This window comes from Mixophyes fleayi, chromosome 5, assembly GCF_038048845.1.
Source record: "Mixophyes fleayi isolate aMixFle1 chromosome 5, aMixFle1.hap1, whole genome shotgun sequence".
Lineage (NCBI taxonomy): Eukaryota > Metazoa > Chordata > Amphibia > Anura > Limnodynastidae > Mixophyes > Mixophyes fleayi.
The window spans coordinates 22,963,024-22,977,601 of NC_134406.1; the positions used below are offsets into that span (position 1 = coordinate 22,963,024).

At 42.6% G+C, this 14,578-nt stretch overlaps 1 protein-coding gene across 1 annotated transcript; it reads left to right on the forward strand.

Moving 5' to 3' along the window:
- Positions 1-282: 282 nt before the first annotated feature.
- LRRD1 (leucine rich repeats and death domain containing 1) lies at positions 283-10,555 on the forward strand. Its single transcript, XM_075211827.1, has 6 exons — positions 283-923; positions 3,070-4,633; positions 7,463-7,661; positions 8,687-8,848; positions 9,022-9,142; positions 10,060-10,555. Exons 2-6 carry the CDS (start codon positions 3,131-3,133, stop codon positions 10,241-10,243), a joined length of 2,169 nt encoding a protein of 722 aa, XP_075067928.1. The 5' UTR covers positions 283-923; positions 3,070-3,130; the 3' UTR covers positions 10,244-10,555.
- Positions 10,556-14,578: the final 4,023 nt, after the last annotated feature.

Consider the following 14,578-nt stretch of genomic DNA (forward strand, 5'->3'; position numbering starts at 1 on the left):
TGGCGCTATATAAATGGTGATGATGATTTGCCTGTGCTCACTCATCAGGTGACTGGGAATAATAAGAACCGTTTTTTTACACTAGTCCACAGAATGACCTGATCTGTATTTGGCTGGACATGTTTGTGGCCTGATTGGCCCCAGATCTGCTAAATCAGGGGTCTCCGAATGACTGGATTGTATAGCGCATTCTTCTTATGTTTTATCTGTGGATCTGGTCATACAACAAGATTAGATAAAAATAACAAAACAACAATAATAATATGAAACCTACATGCCTTTTCAAAAAAATAATTCCTAAACGCGACAGTGAGTGCTGAGGTCGGCATTGTAAAAGATACTGTGACCTTGTAAAGCACAATTCCCTTACATTAATCCTACATTCTTAGCTATTTGCAAGTGAGTTTCAAAGTGTCGTTATTTGTACAAATTCACCACAAGGAATAAAAGACAAAATGTTCCCTTGGCAGCACCCATCCTGAATGTCTTGAACGGGCAGCGTGTTGCTATGGCGAGGCTTAGAATAAATGTGTTATAGTGGCATACCAGACAATTTACGGATCAGCTCCCTGACCTCTGTACTAATCTGTATACAATGTAACTTATCAATCTTGTTGTGCAAGTGCTGTATAGGAATGAACGGAGGTGTGTGGTTTATGTCAGTGGTTTCAGCTCAGGAATTCTAAAAGCAAATAGCTCTTCTATGTCCCTGTATCTCACTCAGCCTGTGTTTGTGTACAGGTCACCATAGTGAGTGTCTGCTTGTGTCTGCAATCACTACTTACACACTTCAGTGAGATGAGGTCACACTCGCTGCATCCAGCATGTTGTTCTGCTGCTCTCCGCTCCATGTTCCAGATATTAATATGAGACTTTCGTCTGCTCCTGTCTCTACTACTACCTGCTTCACCTAAACTACAGCGGTAAGTAGGCTGTCTACACATTAATCCTGTAACTGGATGCATTGGGATACATTCCTGCTGTTGTCTCTGTGCATGTTGTTACCTAGGACACACAATAAAGGTGTCAATGTACAGCCAATCTGCGGACAATCCATGTCAGTATAAGTTTTTAATAAACAAAAAAGTGATACAAACTATATTCTAGTGATGTTAGAGACAAGTTATGTGACTGCCCATCTGTGTGTATTTTAAAAGTAGTGTGTTGGAATTTGGGGAGGGGGGAGCCATTCATTCAGTCTATTTTTTTTTTTTTTTTTGTATCGAATGTAATAATCTTAAATTGTGTGCCCCCAGTTACCAATGTAGACAGAATATTTATCCTGAACTAGTCAGGTGACTAGTTTTTAAATTAACCCACTACTAAGCAATTAAAAATATGCTTTTTTTAATGTAGGGGACAAGGTAACCGGTTATCTTTTCTCTGGACCCCTCTGGTGCTGGCTGTAACAGTCTTGAAGATGGGACAGTATAGTAGTTAAATGTGTATTAAGCAGCCTCCTGTAACATCACAGTTTCTATGTAACTGGGCAGTGCTGGTACCATTCAGCTGTGAGTGTGTAAGATATAAATTATCATAATACAACTGAAGGGGGGAAAAAACCCCAAACCTATATACTATTACATAAGTATAAAGTGACATGTTTTCTTTAAAATTAATCAATTTCAATACTGAGAAAATGTTACATTCATCAAAAGAAATTCATGAATTGTGGCTGTAATTCCATGAATAAAATCTAAAAATAGTAGAAATTTTCACAATACGTATACTGTGCCACATATATGGTGCAACATTAAATGGCAAATAAAAGTAGGTTAATCATATCTAGCACCCGATCTTATATGCTGAGCCATATCTGGTGCCCAGTATGGGGCTCATTCAGACTTGGAGGTACGTTTATTTTTTGCATAATATAATTATTTACGTAGTACACATGCACCCCAAAAGTACATAGACATAGATCCATATTTAGTTCCAAACAATATATATCATCATATATTAAGGACTCATTTGAACAGTTCTAGTAGTGATTAAATTAGGCTGGTGTCACACTAACATTGCTGAACTGTTCTGTTTTTCTATGTACTTAGACCTGGTTTCATTCAAACAGGGGTCTCCAGTAAGTGGTGTTGATATGTAGTATATTTAACCACTGGAGTATTCCTTCCTCTTTTCCTCAAGTGGGCTTGCCTCTCTCCCACGTAGATGACAAATAGCCCCCCCCCCCCCCCCCTCCAATCTGAATTCCCACCATTACCCCCAGCAGGTGTTTCAGTGCAGACCATACAAAATCGGTGCTGTCTGCACTGAGGTCAATCGCTCAACAATGTTTTCCTTTCTCTTTGATTAATCTTTCAGCAGCCTTTCTACAGCACCAGGGAGACCCTGAGCCAGAGGGGTTAAACAAAAACATTTTGTTGTAGTTCTCACTTATGTTCGTGCTTTTAGACCATACTTGCGAACTCTCCCTGAATGTCAGGGAGACTCCCTGAAATAGGGGTGATCTCCCTCACTCCCTGAAGAGTCTGGCATTCTCCCTGATGCTGAGCCAGTACAAGACGTGGTTGGCTTCGCCATCTGTGGCATGATGACACAGTTAAGAAATTGTCCATGTATTGATGCCTATGGAGGTGGCCATTTTCATGGAGACCAAGATTTAATCAAAGACTGACAGGTAAGACAACATGACTTCAGTAATGGAGACAGAAATGTAAAAGACACTTCAGTCTCTAGAGATTCATTAGCTGCTTTTCTTTAATGCAAAGTTGCCTACTCTCCCGGAATGTCTGGGGGACTCCAGCATTTCTGGGAGACCTCCCGGGAGAGCAGGGCAACCTCCCGCAATAGATAAGTGGAAAGGGGCGGGGCTTAATGGCGCAAATATCGTGTCATCTTAGCCCCACACCCTTCTGGAATTGGCCGGCATTGTGACAATCGTTTAGGGGCAGGGACAAAATGATGCGATTTGTCAAACCCCACCCCCGTACGCCCACCTCCCCCGGGATCTCCCTGAAGCCAACAAAAAAAAGTTGACAAGTATGTTTTATAGTGTGATTCAGCTTTTATTGTAACGGCACAAAACTTTTATATACTTGTTGTAATCTACAGATTTTGAAGACGACATTAAATCTACCACTGTCTGCATTCGGGTGTAATTCAACCAACAACAATGCTAACCGAGAGCATCACAGTCATCAATCTGAACGACAAGGAGTTGACTGGAATACCAGCCGATATCTTCAATTATCCAGACTTGAAATGTTTGCAGCTCAACAACAATGGGATACAGCAACTACCACAGAAGTTGGGTCTTCTCCTCAAGCTGGAAATATTGTCCATCGAAGGAAACATGTTGAGATGTCTACCACCTGAAACTGGCCTTCTGGCTCAACTGCAGGCTTTAAATGTAAGCCACAACCACATAACCTGTCTGCCCGATGACATCTCACACTTTCAAAACATCAGGCAGCTTTTTGTTAACCATAATAGCCTCACGCAATTGCCCTTGTCCATAGGAGGCCTCACAACCTTACAGGTCCTGGGACTGAGTGGGAACTGTCTGAGATCCTTGCCAGAGTCCGTGGCCAATCTTACAAACCTGCACGTCCTAAATCTAGACTACAACCAGATGTCTGCATTACCCAAATCCATCTTCAGGCTTCCGCAACTGGTTAAACTTTGTCTATGTGGAAACCAGATTAAAAGCTTGCCCAAAGAAATCGGGGACCTGAGAAACCTCAGAGAACTGTCACTGAGTGACAACCAGCTCACCTTTTTACCAGTCCAGATTTACAACCTGACCAACTTAGAGGAACTCATGGTGGACAATAACCGGCTAACCGGACTATCGGACAAGATCGAGCTCTTGCAGCAACTTAAAGTACTTTCTGTCGCTGATAATTTATTTCGATTCATCACCGAAAAACTCTGCAGCTGTCTCCGTATAGAAACTTTGATCATGAGCGGTAATCGGATGTGTGCCCTTCCTGCAAAGATTCACAAGCTAAACCACCTGAAGGAGTTACATATTGACCGAAACACATTGGAAGTTTTACCAGAGCAACTGGCTCATCTGAAGGGTCTGTCGCTGGTCGCCTGTGCAGAGAATCACTTGCTTTATGTTCCCATTGAACTGAAAAACTGTTTACAGATCACCAAATTAGACCTGAGTGGTAATAGATTGTCAGAGGTCCCCCAAGCTTTGTCTTCCATGGCTGCCCTGTTACATTTAAACCTCAACCATAATGAAATATTGGAAATATCCGAGACGGTCATCTACATGAGGGAGCTGAAACGTTTAGAGATGAGTCAAAATAAGCTGCAGGATTTCTCCACCAATGTGTGCGCACTCCACAATCTCATCTACTTGGATCTCGGTAGGAATGAGCTCAGCCGGATCCCACCCAATGTGTCGGAGTTGGGATCTCTGTGTGATCTTCACCTGCAGTCCAATAGGTTTACAGCTTTTCCATCTGAACTGTGCTCTTTAAAAAGTCTCCACAGGCTGAACCTGTCCGAAAACCAGATTCAATCTGTGCCTGCGAACATCACTCAGTTACAGGGACTGAAGGAGTTAAACCTGTCTAACAATAACTTTAAAGCTTTTCCAAGTGAAGTATGTGATGTTCTGTCGCTGGAAGCTCTGGTTATCAGAAACAAGAATGGACTGAAGGTAAACTGTCATTTTTATTGTAACCATTTCACTATGATACCATCTGCTGCTAGATTATTATGTTGTGTCATTATATACAGCTTAGGTCTATATTACTATTATTATATTTTATTTACAAGGTGCCACAGGGCTTTGAAGAGCATAATACATAGGGGTTACATTATATAACCGAATGACAGGAGTACATACAGACAGGGCCATCTTAACAACATTATGGGCCCCCGGGCAAAGCAGTGCACCGTGGCCCCTAGATATAGATATAGATATAGAGATAGATGTACTTGCTCAGTGACCCTTGTAGGTTTTTTTTTGCAGGTTTTTTTCTTTTGCAGGATTATTTATTCTCAATAAGAGCTGTGCCTATGGGGCCCCCTTGCCCGTGGGGCCCCTGGGCAGCTGCCCATCGTGCCCAATGGAAAAGATGGCCCTGCATACAGATAAGCACAATAATTAATGCATGGATGCAAGTAACAGGACAAATCACATGGCATACAAAACCAATTCAACATGAAACAACACAGAGACAGATAGGAGGACAGAGAGAAGGGTACACACGAGACCAGGGGCTGACTGGCCAGGGGGAGGATCTGCCCCCTGGGCTGGTACCGTACTGGGCTACCTTGGGCTGAGCCACCTACATTTTTTTTTCCTTTAAAATATTCCTAATATATACCCTCAGTTGAGTAGAGGGATGGTGAGAGTGAAGCAGACAAATAAAGAGAGAAAATAAAGTTATAATTACCAAGTTACAGTGTAATAGGACGTGAGTCGAGTCTTAACCCCCTGGGCCAAAATTTGCCAGCCCAGTATAGACATGAGACCAGACTTACCCACTTTTCAATGTTCCCCTCCCAGAGAGGAGGTGGGGTGAGGATGGAGGGGGGGGGAGTGATTTGTGGCATTTTGGCTCCTCAATTCAATGACATTACCTCAGGGGGTGCCGGGGCCTTGGTGGTACAGAGTCCTGGTGAGTGTAATTGGTACAAGTGACAGCTGCAGCAGGTGAAGTTAGTAATTGGCAGCATCTGAGGTTGTTTGTTCAATTATGTTGTTTAACTGTGCATATAATAATAACATGCTGTGAGAAGAACACTTAGAGCCTGATTCACAGTGACAATAAGCCCAACTGCGTAGTGTAATTTTGCGGGTTTTCCCGCACTGCCGGGACGGATCTCCAGCTCTGAATACAGCGTTATACACATTCCCTCATGTGCTTACACTTCTGTTCCACTGTCAATCAGGCCCTCAGTGTAGAAAACCTCCAAAGTGTATTCCCTTAGAGCATACCTGCCGACTAGTTTTTTATGTCCTGAGAGATCCCGGAGGGGGGCGGGGCCAAAATAATGCGGTTCCCCGAGAATAGCGTTGTGGAGGCTTATATCCTGTACACTTCTTAATGAAGTGGGCAGGAGCCAGGAGAATTGTCTGCTCTCCCGGAAGTTCGGGAGACCTTCCCAGAATACGTGAGTCTCCCTGACATTCCGGGAGAGTGGGCAGGTAAGCCTTAGAGTGAATGACAAGATGAAGTTGAAGAATAAAAACTGGCTACATCTGTGCTAATTGGTCAGCTGATCTAAAAAGTATGAATTGGTCTTAGGCTAGATGAGATCCATAAACTGCTTCACTGACCAGCAGCCGAACACAGGTTATAACAATGGATGACAAATTTCTGTTACATATTTTTAAAAACACAGTTTACACAGATGTGAAGCACAATCAACTATATTAGGTGCCACTTTGTACCAATTTGACTTGTGATATCATATCCTGCACTATATTATATGGTGCCACTATATATTGCTAAGTACCATGATACCATATTCTGCCCTATTCTATAATGTGCCACTATATACTGCTCTGTACCATGATACCATATCGTGCCCTATTCTATAATGTGCCACTATATACTGCTCTATAACATGACACCATATTCTGTCCTTTTATATTGTGTACCACTATATACTGCTCTGTACCATGATACCATATTCTGCCCTATTATATCATGTGCCACTATATACTGCTCTGTACCATGATAGCATATTTTGCCCTATTATATCATCTGTCACTATATACTGCTAAGTACCATGATACCATATCCTGCCCTATTATATAATGTGCCACTATATACTGCTCTATACCATGACACCATACCCTGCCCTATTCTATAATGTGCCACTATATACTGCTCTGTACCATGATAACATATTGTGCCCTATTATATTTTGTACCACTATATACTGCTCTATACCATGATACCATATCCTGCCCTATTATATCATGTGCCACTATATACTGCTCTGTACCATGATAATACGTCACACACCGCTATACACAGCTCTGTACTGAGATAGCATATGCGACTGTTTATATTAAGTATATCAACTACTGTATATATTATACTGTACTGTTATACCATATCTTGGCCTAATAAGCAACATTAGCAACCCACTATACAGCGTTCTATACTGGGATACTATATGTTATCATACTGATAAACACGCAATTTAATTTTAATTTACTAATATTACAATAATGCAACGTATGTAAAATATAGAAGAGCTATATAGGGACATCATAGTGGTTATGTAGTTATTCTATGCTAGATTAATAATAAGCAATTGTTTTATCTTATAATTAACACATTACCTGTATAGCATTTTTTTTACTTCACATTTGTTAGTCTCTTACAATTTAATCTATCTCCTCCACCCCATGTGTCATCTACATTGTATGCAAATGAGAGGGACAGATTCAGCAATCTTCCAGAAGTTGAAAAAATAAAACTGATAATGGTTTTAACATAAATAGTAATTATTCGTTAATGTTCAGATTACAGCTCTCCCAGATGAGTTGTGTAACCTGAGTAATCTGAAGAATCTCGACATATCAGACAATGCACTGAAATCCATTCCAAGCAGCATCGTAGGAATGACCAACCTGGTGGGAATAACGGCTTCTAACAACCGGCTCTCATGTCTTCCTGCATCAATTACTGTCATGGACGGGCTCCAAAACATCATCCTGAGTGGTATGTATCTAGTGCATACTTGCCTACTTCCAGTAAGCAACGTCCGGGAGAGGGGCGTGGCTGGAGGGCGGGAGGGGGCCGGGCGCCTTGAATCACGTTATTTTGGCCCCGTCCCTCGAGTAAAATGACGATTTTTCGCGAGGGGCAGGGCCAAAATGACGCGATTCCCGGTGAATTGACCCGAATTTCGGGAGTCTCCCGGACTTTCCAGGAGAGTTGGCAAGTATGATTAGAGTACCACACATAACTGCTGAATGGAGGAGGAAAGCAGGGTTTGGGTTTACAAAGGAGTCACCTATACACAGTAGAGGCTTCCTTTTTGTGGTGTGATCCAATATTCAGCCTAATAATTCAATAAGAGCTAGTGTGATCACTGAGGAGCGAGGCACGAGGCACTAGTTTCAATAACATTCTGACACTACAAATTATAAGGAAGTACTGGCTGTTTTAAACCCACCTGTGGCACTGATCTATAGTTTACAGTACACCTGTCAGCTACACACGAGAGAGACGACCAGTTGTGGGTTGAGCTTGTATGGAATGTGTGTGTGTTAGGGAATTTATATTGTAAGCTCCAATGAGGCAGGGACTGACTAGAATTCATGAGGCCTGACTTGTAATTACGTTGTACTGCTTGCTAGGAAGTCAATAACCCATACTTACCAACTTTTCAAAGTTGGCTTCCGGGAGCCTGCCGGGGGTGGTGGGCGTGATGGGGATGGCTCCAAAATTCACGTCATTTTGGACCCGCCCCTGTGACGTAATGACGCAAACTTGTCATTTTACAGTAGGGGCACGGACATTCCGGGAGAGTAGGCCAGTCATTAATATTAGTTCAGTTGATAAAATGTTTGTAGTGCCCCAAACAGTGACACTTTAACCACTTAACTGTTGCCCCCTCCTTTATACGGCAGATGGACATGAGCTTTAAATGTTTTTACATAACGGTGGAGGAATGATTTATAGAGCAGTTTGTTGGTTTCCAGATACTAATATAGATGCTGCATAAAAATAATCTTTTACAGGTAACAAGCTGACATCATTGCCTAATGACATCCACCGTCTTAAGAAACTGAAAGAGATCAATCTTGATGATAATCCTATGATAAAACCTCCTTGTCTTGTGTGCGAAGAGAAACAGCTGTATCCTATTGGATGCTATTTACAGGCTAATGACATAAGGGAAGGTAGGTGACATGAGTACGTGAGGCGTTAAACCTTGTTGGTCCCAGAACCTAATGATTTCACCTAGCAAGCCCTCAAATTTTTTTTTTTTGTGTAGCACCGCCATCTAGTGGTACATCTATAAACTGCAGGTGCACAAAATTATTTTTTCAGCGCTGTATTTTATTTATTCTAGAGAGGATTATGCAGAAGATTTTCAAACTAGTCTCATGCAATGTTCTTACAGAAGATTTTACATTTTTCTGCAAGAAACTTCAGCTTCGAGATGAAGACATCAAAGTAATAGGAAAGAAAAGGTAAGCAAAAAACTCCAAAAGTTTACGTCCTTTCAGATTCCCCTCACTGGTACAGGTCAGCTAAACAGTGATTATCCTCTTTCAGATTCCCCTCCCTGGTACACAGAGCTGGACCAGCAAAAATATTTTATGCAGACAAACTGGGGCTGAAGACAAAGCTTAAAAAACACCTTTTCCCATTACACATGAAAACCAATATATAATATTTGTAAATTTTAAATCTTCAGAGGAGAGATCCTGGTGGGGTGGGCAGGGAAGGGGGGCACAGCCATGTGAATCATATCATAGTCCCTTGCTGTGCAACGCAATCGGATTATGTGTTTCACAGCGAATTGTGAACAGCATGATGTGTTGAGCTCCTCCAATTAGAAGCCACAAAAGGGACTGAAGAGCGTGAAGGACCGCCCCTGCTGTTCTGTTAGTTTAGCTGCCAGGTCTGCAGCACATGAGCCCTTCAGGTGCCGATCCAACGAGATCCTAAATCTGGAGCCCCGAGCACCCACACTGACAGAATCTGTATCCGTGTTTATTTACAAGATAAAAAAAAGCATATAAACAGCTGGCAGCGGGGGAGCAAGCAGGCGTCCCGGCATTAGCAGGCAGACTGCTCCGCCTACTGCATAATATAGTCCTGCTGGTACAGGTTCGCTAACCAATGAATATCCCCTCTCACATTCCCTCTCGCTAATGCAGCCAGCGATTATTTTTTGTTTCTATAGTTTTGATTATTTCTCTCCCCTTTCTTTTCATCTCTATCGCTTATTCTCCACTGTAGTTCTCCAGAACTTTGGTATCATAATCCAGATCTATCATCTAAAAATAGGGCTGCCATCTGGTCATTAAAAATGATGATAGAAATGTATTTTTGTCAGAAAAGGTGGATTTTATCACATAACAAAGTATAATGTCTGTTCCAGATCTCTTCAATTTCCAGAGAAAATCCTGCATATGCTGAACCTCTGGAAAATGAACAAACAGGGTGATATCAGCCCAGCTGCTGTTTCTGAACAGCTGATCCGCGTGCTGGTGATGGCCGATCTACACCAAGTGGCTCTAAAAGCCAGGTTGTTACAACTCAGTACAAGGGCAATAAAAATCTGATCTTCCCTGTCCAGTGACTCATTGTGTGCACAGAAAAGCTCATCTACCATAGATACAAACATCTCCTGCACCAGTCACCAATGCCTGCACCTGCTGGATCGGAGAAGATTAATTCTGCTGCTTCTCTAGTACAGTTATGACGCTCTCTGTTCCGTTTGAAGACCGAGAACAAACCACAAAATATGAGCTCACCCTCTAAATGAATGAATGCTTATAACAGATGCAGAGACTATCATATGGCTCATTATAGGAGACTGCCCCACTCACACCAGTGAAATAACTACACCCAGGGGCGCACGCAGGATTTTTAAGGGGGGGAAAAAAATATTGGGAGCTGCTGCACATGCGGCACAGGTCCAATTCGGCGGCACTGTATTGTACAGCAGCTGCGGCGCTGTCAAAGAAGCGTCCGCGGCGGTGCTGTATTGTAGTACAATGCAGCACCACTGCGGACGCTTCTTTGACAGCGCCGCGGCTGCTGTACAGTAAAGTGCTGCTTTGTAGGGGCACTGTTTAGCCAACGTTCTTCGCGGAGGGGAGGGGTTTCTGGAGAACCAGAAACCCCCCCTGCACTCCTGACACGGATCACAGCTCACAGGAGACAATATTTCATGAATGATATCTGTACAAGAGGTGGCTTCCTGGCAATATATTAGAAATTTACACTTTGGAACATTTTGCAATCAATCATATACGAGCATTCGTTTTCTACACATTACTACAAAAATAACAGACTCTGCTTTGTTGCATTGGGGTAGGGAAAATGTAACTTTGCAGCATATATCATCTCCATACTGAACAGTTCTGAATTGGGAACAAGATCTAGAGGGGATGATTGAGGAAAATGACTGGTCCAATATCTTCTGTGCCGCCCAAAAATCCTCAACAAATTGTATTGTTTTGTAGAAACTCGATATAAAGTTTTGACAAAATGGTGTTAATGTCCAGTGCTTTTGGCTCAATTCTGTCCTGGGTTTCCTAACTTGTGTTGGAGATGTGGTGCAGTGGTGGGTACAACTTTCATATCTGGAGGGAATGTCCTAAGTTACGTGACTTTTTTGGAGCACTGTATTTGCTCACACTAAGGGGGGTATTCAATTGACCACAAGTTTTTTTTTTTAAGACTGCGTTAAGTCATTTTAACGCTGTATTGTTATACTTTTTGAGCGGGTTAACGTTACCGCGATTCAATTCCAATTTTAACGCTACGTTTTTTTCAATATCTACCCTCTATTCTGAACTCTCCCTCGCGCTCCAGTAGAAGGTCTATTGAAAGTATAGGGTGTGCGAGAGGCAGCCGCGTTAAAAGCTATTCAATTGTTTTTTAATGCAGAGCGTTAAACAGGCAAATATGCTGTTTTATCTCACACCTCATTGGGGTGTGATAAAAATAAAGAACCTAAGAAAAGTATTTGAAATCATGTAATAATGAAAAAAATAAAAGATAAACTATGTTTATCAGTAATGCCTAACATGTAAAAGTTGATTTTCTTATTAAAAAAATTATGGAAAAACAACATAAAAAATATATTATATTTATGTATGTTTTTGGTACAAATATGTATGTACTGTTTTCACATGTATAGATGATTATATAGTAAAAATATGCTAAAGAAAGTACTGTAATGTAGATATAATCAATGTGTGAAAATATATGCAAATCCTTGTTCTTGTGTTATACGTGACCGCGTTAATACTCCCCTTCACTCCCCTTAAAACACGCAAACACAATGATTAACGCGTGGGGGCAGCGTTTCCTCTTTTGCAATTGAATTGCACGAGTTTTTGCGCTGCGTTAACTAAAAATGGTCGCTATAGCAGTTAAAAACCCGCGGGTGATTATCCATCCACACGTCTGTCACTAATTATTTCTTAGAGAATTCCCCCCCCCTCTATGGCGTCTGGAGTCGTTGGGGAAGCTCATAAGGCCACCATTCGTGGACAATTGATTAGTACATCCGCCGCAGTTAGAAAGAAGTCGGCAGCAGAGATTTCTTCGCTTGGTCACCGAATTTCCGCCTTGCTCACCCAGCACAAGGTTTGCCCTGATCCCAGCTTATTGACACAAATAGATTCTCTAAAAGGCCAACTGAATACCCTTCTCTCCCGGAAGGCTGCGTGTATAATGCAAAAACTTCAACAACGCTTTTATGACAAGGCTGACAAAGCGGTCTATGTGCTGGCTGGGAAATTACGGAAAAAACGTGCATCTGGTTTTATTGATAGACTTCGCAAGACAGATCAGGCCCCTGTTACATATGACCCCTCCTCTAGTCTCTGTATTTTTCGAGAATATTATTCCTCTCTCTATAATTTCCCTGCGCCTCTGCCCAGTGGGGGCCTCCTAGAACAGAACTTGGGTACTTACCCAGCCAATACTCCCCTCCCCAAGCTCACAACAGCCCAGCCTTTTCACCTGAACTCTGTTGTCACACAAGATGAAGTACTGGCAGCCATCAAATCTCTTAAAACCTCCTCAGCCGCAAGACCGGACGGCTTCACCGCTTAATACTATAAACAGTTTGCGCAGGTCCTTGTATCCCATTTGACCACCCTGTTTAACTGCATCTTAGAGGGCACATCCTTTGACTCTTTCACCACCCAAGCCAACATTGTAGTGATCCCAAAACCAGGGAGGGACCATACCTTATGCACCAGTTATAGGCCGATATCGCTTCTAAATGTTGACTTTAAGCTTTATGCAAAAATATTGGCCAATAGACTAAATCCGCTCCTACCTTCAGTTATTCATCCTGACCAGGTTGGTTTGATACCCGGGAGACAGGCCCCGGGTAATACCAGGAGGACCATCAACTTGATCCACTCTATTCATACAGGTAAAATTCCCTCTCTAATCATGGCTTTAGATGATGATAAAGCCTTTGACCGTATCTCCTGGTCGTTTATAGGTGGGTTCCTTCAGTCGATGGGCTTCGCTGGTAGATTTTTAACCGGCATATTGGCTTTATATAGATCCCCTTCGGCCACTGTATCAGATAATGGTATCACGTCAACGCCGTTTGAAATATCAAACGGCACATGTCAGGGGTGCCCCCTCTCTCCGCTCATTTTTACCCTCACGATTGGCACGGATCCTGGCAGCCAATGGTTCAATCAGCAGATTTCGGGTATTAAGGTGGGCTCTACGGAGCACAAATTGGCGCTTTACGCTGATGATGTTTTGCTCACTGTGGCCAGTCCGACCACTTCCCTCCCTTCCCTTTTGTCTGAGCTGGACCTGTATGGGGTTTTTCTCGGGCTACAGGGTCAATGCAGACAAAACTGAGGTTCTAGACTTTTATATACCCGGGTCTGACAGGGTCCATTTGGAACAAATTTTTCCCTTTAAATGGCATTTTCAAAAAATAAAATATTGTGGAGTTTATATAACTAAACGATACCGCCAACTTTTTCAAGCTAATTTTCCCCGCCTGCTTTTTCAAGTGAAAACCGACCTAAACTCATGGTCTCGATGTTTGATATCATGGATAGGTTGTATTAACACAGTCAAAATGAATATGCTCCCGAGACTTCTCTATTTGTTCCAGACTCTACCTGTTTTTGTCCCTTCTTACGTGTTTAAGTCTCTTCAATTTACAACCTCACGATTTATTTGGTCGGGAAGACGTCCTCGACTTCGCCTGAAGGTTCTTGCAGAGGTCCCCGCGGGGTGGTGGTTTAGGCATCCCTAATTTTAGATGCTACTACCTCTCCGCTCATCTCACTCAGTGTGTCCTATGGTGTTGGCTCCAACTCTCCTAGAGTGTGGATCCGTGTTGAGGCTGAGGCTCTGGGCCTACTGTCCCCTGCATCTCTCCTCTGGCTCCCCCGACTCCGCCGCCCGAAATGAGTTTTGCTCCATCCTAATGTTTCTCATTCTTTGACAATTTGGGACTCGGTTTCTCAGAAATTTGCTTTATCTCCTCAGCCTTCCCCGATCATACCTTTATTCAACTCCCCAGACTCTTCCCCCGGCACCAAGCCTTCTGCGTTTTCCCGTGGTATTCTCAAGGGGTCAGATTTCTGAATGACTTTGCTCTTACTGACATCTTCCCCCAATTCTCTGATCTTCAACAAGAGTTTTCGGTTCCCACAAAACTTTTTTTTATCAGTATTTACAATTCCGTATCTTGCATAACACAATTAAGCACTGGCTCATTGCTCGCCCACTAACCTCCTTTGAGTACTTATGCCTTCGTCCATCATCCACGGCCCTCTATCCTGAACTCTCCCTGGACACATTGGATCAAAAGGATCCCCATGAGTTGGTTTGGGAAAGAGATATTGGGGAAACCCGCGACCTAGACAATTGGAGTGAAATTCGTGAGAATGCTT